At 39.7% G+C, this 6964-nt stretch overlaps 1 protein-coding gene across 1 annotated transcript in view; it reads right to left on the bottom strand.

Annotated features, from left to right (window-relative positions):
* ntrk1 (neurotrophic tyrosine kinase, receptor, type 1) overlaps positions 1-6964 on the bottom strand; it is a 57179-nt gene that overhangs the window by 28359 nt on the left and 21856 nt on the right. Inside the window, exons 9-13 of the mRNA XM_005923691.3 lie at positions 6753-6767; positions 6585-6643; positions 6394-6496; positions 4330-4485; positions 767-897 (exon numbers count right to left, since the gene is read on the bottom strand). Coding sequence (XP_005923753.2) covers positions 767-897; positions 4330-4485; positions 6394-6496; positions 6585-6643; positions 6753-6767 — 464 coding nt within the window. The remainder of the gene's footprint in view (positions 1-766; positions 898-4329; positions 4486-6393; positions 6497-6584; positions 6644-6752; positions 6768-6964) is intronic.

The raw sequence follows: 6964 nt of genomic DNA, 5'->3' as shown, positions 1-6964 counted from the left end.
TAAAATTTCAAAAGTTCCAAAATCAACAGACAGTGTGGAGCATAAAAGGAGACTGTGTGGTTCATACATTTTAAAAACAGTTTCATTCTTTGTCTGGGCCTTGACTTTCCCTCCTCAGCTCATTGACGATGTGTTATAAAAGCATACGTCTGATTAATGGGATGATAAATCTGAGCCGAGCCATATAATCGCGTTTTTTAATCCGCTGCGGTTTGCATTAACCTGTTGTAACATGAGCCGCGTAGTACATCAGCTGACTGTTCTTAAACAAAAACAACTCTCTGAAACCGCAGGATGTAATTTCAGCATGTGAGTATTAACTGTAAGTGCACTGTACCGTCATGTTTGTTAGTGCTGAGAGCCTTAATGAGGACTTTAGGGTTTTTGTTTTTTTTAACATAGCGTAGGATAAAAAGCAGACTGACACTCAGATATTGTTCTAAAGTCTCAAACTGCAAACCAGTGATATGAGAACAGTGAATTTTACCGTTTGCATAGAAAAAAAAAGGAACTTGATGTTATGCTCAGTTTTATTAAATAAGCTAATCAGGTCCACCAGGATGAGGTTTAAAAGCCAAATGCTGCAGTAATAATCTTTTTTGTGCGTTGTAGTTTTGTCAATCACTTCAAAATGCTCTGCTGCTCAGACCTCATGCTAACTGCTGACATTTTCACTACCGATGCCAATGAACAAAGCCGGATTAATGGTTAAATTACCTTTTAAAAACGGCGGAGAGGATTTTTTTTTTTTTTGGCAGCTACTCACCTTGATGGCTACGAGCATCTTGTCGTTGTCGGGGCTGAGGTTTGCACACTCTGCCAGGTAGACTTTGCCAAACGCTCCTTCCCCCAGCTCCCACTTCAAAACAATATCCTGCCTTTTAATATGCTGGACACCTGAGATCATAAAAACACAAATGACTTAAAAGAATTCTGGGGAAAGATTATCCACCTCAAGCATATCATACAATATTTTCATAAATCCTCCTTTTTTGAGAGACAGGGTGAAATTTAAATGCAATTTGTAATAATCCGAAATCCTGAAAACTTTCACAAAGACATTTTAAGTCTGAGTAAACCACAAAGCCCTTTGTTAGTCTCAACATTGTCTGACACCAAATAATCCAGCATAATCACCAGGAAAATTCAGGCTCGCTGGTGCAGCCGATGGAAGGCAGTGAAATAAATGTAGAAGGGTGAGAGTGGCAGAAACTGAAAGCAAAACAAAGTAGAGAGCATTCACTCGAAAGAGAAGTGACACTGAGTTTGATTTATTTCAGAATCTGCACAATTCAGTCAGGTGTGTTAAAATGAAAAGTGGTCCGTGTCTTTGGGTTGGTAGTGGAGGGACTCCATTAAACTATAATGCAGATAGTGTGACGTATCCACCAGCGGGTTTTTACCAAGCCTGGTCTTAACTTCAAAGTTGGCCTTTGTTAAGACTGGTCTTTAAATTGGACTTCACATAAGCCCCTCGAACAAATTTAAGCCCGGTCTGAACTACAGCCAGTCTTAGCAATGTACAATCATGTCAATGCAAAATACACATGGTGTGATTTTGGAATTTCATTTTCAAAACTGCATAAATGCACAAACAACACAAACAACTCGCCTCCTCAGACGTACACATATTTGAGATCATTGACAGAATGCAGTGGCTGCTGTCCAGACATTAAAGGGTTAAGCTTAAAGGCGAAACTGCTGTAGCTACTCATGTCGTACGTTACTGCCTTTAAGTACAAGACGTGTTTAGAGCCAAACGGTATCCAGAGAATTGTAGGTCAGGCTAAGCAATCAAACAAAAGTGGTTATCAACTCAATAGGTCAACCCAGAGTTTCCCAACATATGAGTGAGCATGTTCACATGAAAGGGTTGGTGTTGGAAGCATCGCACCAGTGTGACTGATGGACTGGAAGCAGAGCAGCAGATTTTAAAAAGAAAGATAAAACTATGATATTAAAAATAAACAAAGAAGAGTCGTGGTGATCTTTAAGGGTCTAAAAGTAAGAATAATTACATAATTTCCTTAAGGAATGAATAAATAAAAACAGATTTAAAATTTTTTAGATATGTAATATCTGTCAATCTATTGAACATAACCTGCTCTGGACTAAGTTATATTCAGGCCTATGTGTATGTGTGTATATATATATATATATAATAACTATATGATATCACACATACTAATATATAGCACACACACATATTACCCACACACACACACACCATATATATATATATAATATATATATTATTTATATATATATATATATATATATATATATATATATATTATATAATTATATATAGAAAATTATTAATTATATTTATATACAGGGAGTGCAGAATTATTAGGCAAATGAGTATTTTGTCCACATCATCCTCTTCATGCATGTTGTCTTACTCCAAGCTGTATAGGCTCGAAAGCCTACTACCAATTAAGCATATTAGGTGATGTGCATCTCTGTAATGAGAAGGGGTGTGGTCTAATGACATCAACACCCTATATCAGGTGTGCATAATTATTAGGCAACGTCCTTTCCTTTGGCAAAATGGGTCAAAAGAAGGACTTGACAGGCTCAGAAAAGTCAAAAATAGTGAGATATCTTGCAGAGGGATGCAGCAGTCTCAAAATTGCAAAGCTTCTGAAGCGTGATCATCGAACAATCAAGCGTTTCATTCAAAATAGTCAACAGGGTCGCAAGAAGCGTGTGGAAAAACCAAGGCGCAAAATAACTGCCCATGAACTGAGAAAAGTCAAGCGTGCAGCTGCCAAGATGCCACTTGCCACCAGTTTGGCCATATTTCAGAGCTGCAACATCACTGGAGTGCCCAAAAGCACAAGGTGTGCAATACTCAGAGACATGGCCAAGGTAAGAAAGGCTGAAAGACGACCACCACTGAACAAGACACACAAGCTGAAACGTCAAGACTGGGCCAAGAAATATCTCAAGACTGGTTTTTCTAAGGTTTTATGGACTGATGAAATGAGAGTGAGTCTTGATGGGCCAGATGGATGGGCCCGTGGCTGGATTGGTAAAGGGCAGAGAGCTCCAGTCCGACTCAGACGCCAGCAAGGTGGAGGTGGAGTACTGGTTTGGGCTGGTATCATCAAAGATGAGCTTGTGGGGCCTTTTCGGGTTGAGGATGGAGTCAAGCTCAACTCCCAGTCCTACTGCCAGTTTCTGGAAGACACCTTCTTCAAGCAGTGGTACAGGAAGAAGTCTGCATCCTTCAAGAAAAACATGATTTTCATGCAGGACAATGCTCCATCACACGCGTCCAAGTACTCCACAGCGTGGCTGGCAAGAAAGGGTATAAAAGAAGAAAAACTAATGACATGGCCTCCTTGTTCACCTGATCTGAACCCCATTGAGAACCTGTGGTCCATCATCAAATGTGAGATTTACAAGGAGGGAAAACAGTACACCTCTCTGAACAGTGTCTGGGAGGCTGTGGTTGCTGCTGCACGCAATGTTGATGGTGAACAGATCAAAACACTGACAGAATCCATGGATGGCAGGCTTTTGAGTGTCCTTGCAAAGAAAGGTGGCTATATTGGTCGCTGATTTGTTTTTGTTTTGTTTTTGAATGTCAGAAATGTATATTTGTGAATGTGGAGATGTTATATTGGTTTCACTGGTAAAAATAAATAATTGAAATGGGTATATATTTGTTTTTTGTTAAGTTGCCTAATAATTATGCACAGTAATAGTCACCTGCACACACAGATATCCCCCTAAAATAGCTAAAACTAAAAACAAACTAAAAACTTTCTTTTTATATTATATATATATATATATATATATATATATATATATATATATATATATATATATATAATAGATAGATAGATAGATAGATAGATAGATAGATAGATAGATATACGGACATGGACAAAATGGTGGTGGCTAACCAACCACACATAGTGGTGGTAGACTAACAAAGGAAGACGGCCGTAGTGATATCGACGTAGCCGTTCCCAATGACTGCAACATCATAAAGAAGGAACATGAGAAGCTCGTGCATGTATTTTTTTAGTCTTATGTTCGTTATGATGTTCTTAAAAAATATCAAATATAAAATATGATTCATCAGAAAAAAGCCTCTATGTCCTGCTCGCAGTAAAACTACACTTTAACAATTCTGTTTACTTTTCTGTGACATTCAAATAAAACATTACAGAAGTTCATCAGCAAGCACTGATGGTGAATGAAACATTCCCAATGAAAAAGCAAATGAATACCTACAATCAAGGTGTCAAAATGCAGGTTTTGGGGAAACATGAGTGTATTCAAGCATCTGAAAGGCTCTGCAGTAACACTCACACATGTCTTTGTCTTTGATTATGCTGCAGAAGTACTGTGGATTCTCTACGAAGCTAGACAAGCCAGAGTCTTCATCGGAGGAAGGCGGGCTGGTACCAAAGTTCATGAAGCGCAGTGACACGGCCAGGTCATCCTCCTTCCCCAGAACTGATGATCCTAATGAAACGGAGCAAAGCCAATAAAAATGAGAGAAATGAGACCTAATCAGTCTCCAACCATCTGTGATTGCAGCAGCCATCAAAAGAAGCAATTCAGAACCCATTTTTCCTTTCGAGGAACTGGCATTCACTATTACTAACTTGGATGCACATTTGTTGGTACCATGGTGACAGATGATGACAAGCTCTAATAATCACCATCATCAACCATGCAGCAATCAGGGCACACTGAAGTGAAAAAAATATGACCATACAGGAAGCCTGGGCGGTTAGCAACCCCCGACTATAGTGCGTATTAAAAGCCAAACAAGTGGGGTCCAAATTGTAAAACCTCACTTAGGAAGGCAAACCACAGAACCCCCAGAGTCCGACACGGTAGAAAATGGAACAACAATAAGAGAGCACAGAAGCGATGGAAGGAAGGAAAGAGGGAGCAGGGTCCACTTAGGCAATCAGGGCCACTTAGGCACTCTGAGAGTGAGAAGGGTGTGTGTGTGTGTTCCTGCATCCATCCATTCATCCATCCAGCCATCCATCTGTCCATCCAGCCATCCTCTTTAATGGCCCTCACCCCATGGCGGTGGCCAGGGGAGGTTTCTGCCGCCGTTCTCATGCAATAATTAAGGCACTTTAGCCGACACAGTGGCTGCCTGCGAGCAAAGTTACAGCTCAGTGGAAATCCTATATTAGTCCGTCTCTCCTGTGCATTACCTTTTAAGAGACTGACAGAACCATCTATGATTTGAAACAGTTACTTGGCAGAACATTTGACTTATTCCATATACATTCTTCAGAGGCGCGCATAGAAAAATCATGTAAAGCCTTAGATTCCTTTCACTCTAATACATCTATATTACTTTTAAAAATCTGCACAATTTTCTCCCGTTACAACTGAACAAAGTGTTTGGTTGGGGATCCAGGTGTGTTTTGATGGAAGCAATGAATGCAATCTTCATAGATGCAAAAATATATATAAAACAGAGCTACTGTTGTCCATTATAGAAAAACCATGTGATTAAAGCCTGTGCTTCATGTGACCACAATCCGTTTGTGTAATGTTTGTGGTCACTTTTTCTTGATGGATGTCTGACAGCATGCCAACAAGGCATAAACCTACCTCCTGCCATAATTCATTTATTTTCTAGCACGTCAGTGTTTTCCTACCAAAGCTTTTACTTTCATTTCTCCCTTCGACTCTAAAAGTTCGAGTATGAAAACATGAAAACTGCAATAAGTAAAAAAAACCATAATAACCTTTTAGCACATTGTTACTGAAAGAAATACAAGTCTTGCAACACATCTGGGAAAAGTTTTCAACCTTTAGAAACCAAATTATAGGTGATTGAAGTGGCAGGAAGGAGTCTAATTCTGAGTGGAAATGAATATCACTGACTTGTCATAAGGCACATGTGTAAGTGTGCCGCTAACCTCAGGCAGATGAGCGGCAGGCAGCTGCAGAGGTGCAGCTCACTCAGTCCTCTCAAACGCCTTTTAATACAAAAGTTGTCCCAGTCATATCATTTATTGACATTTGTCATTCATGCATGATACAGTCACAATAGGTGAGAAGCCTGATATCGCTCTTATATCCTGGGGTTAGATGCCCAGTTTCTCGGGCAGGTTAGGGAATAACTAAAACCATAACTAGTCCTTTTTCACCTTTCTCCAGTCACGATGAAGCAACAGACTTAATATACAATAAGTAGTGAACATTAAAAGCCCCATTAAGTTATTTTTTAAAATCTTTTGACAGAGCTAAGATTCTTATTATGGAAATAGCCGTTAGACTAATTAGAGCTAATTACTGTCCGTGACTGCAGTTCCAATTAAAAGACGAGTGTCATCAGGCTTCTCCTTTAACTTTCGTGCCTAATTTCAAGCTTGCAGTCAAACTTAAATAACTTACTGTGAATTCCAAACTTGGAATGATGGCCACATTTGTAGACAACCAAAACCATGATGAGCAGAAGTTTGCAAGCAAACACACCGAGACCCACGGCCACATACACCTGTCAAACAAACATTGTATTTTCAGTCACTAACACTCATTAGCTGCTGCTTTTGCATTGGGATTGAGAAGCGTTGGCACAGACGCACCAAATACATCCGACTCTCCGGGTTTTCTGTGACGTCCATGTCTGATTTGTTTGTAGGACCTGCGGGGCAGGAGTGAGAGCAACAAATAAAATGACACGTAGATCTCCATTCAGTGTTCAAAGGACATGCTGAGATATTTTATAGACTCAAAATCAACTGAACACTTACTTTGACCCACGACGTCTTGCATGTGGGAAAAGCACAAAACACATTTATGAGCAAACAGCACAGAGTACCATGATGCAACATGCGCTTCTCACGGTGCATTCACTCTGTTTAGTTTGGCTATTTCTACATATCAAGCACTGAATCACAATGCAGTAAGGTCGACACCTTTCAGTTCACGACATAGAAAGAATCCCCAGAACTAGTGTGACGAT

Source organism: Haplochromis burtoni, unplaced genomic scaffold, assembly GCF_018398535.1.
Source record: "Haplochromis burtoni strain Fernald_Lab_line unplaced genomic scaffold, NCSU_Asbu1 Contig_64, whole genome shotgun sequence".
NCBI lineage: Eukaryota > Metazoa > Chordata > Actinopteri > Cichliformes > Cichlidae > Haplochromis > Haplochromis burtoni.
Note: the sequence above shows the minus strand (reverse complement) of the source record. Positions and strands in the feature narration are given on the sequence as shown.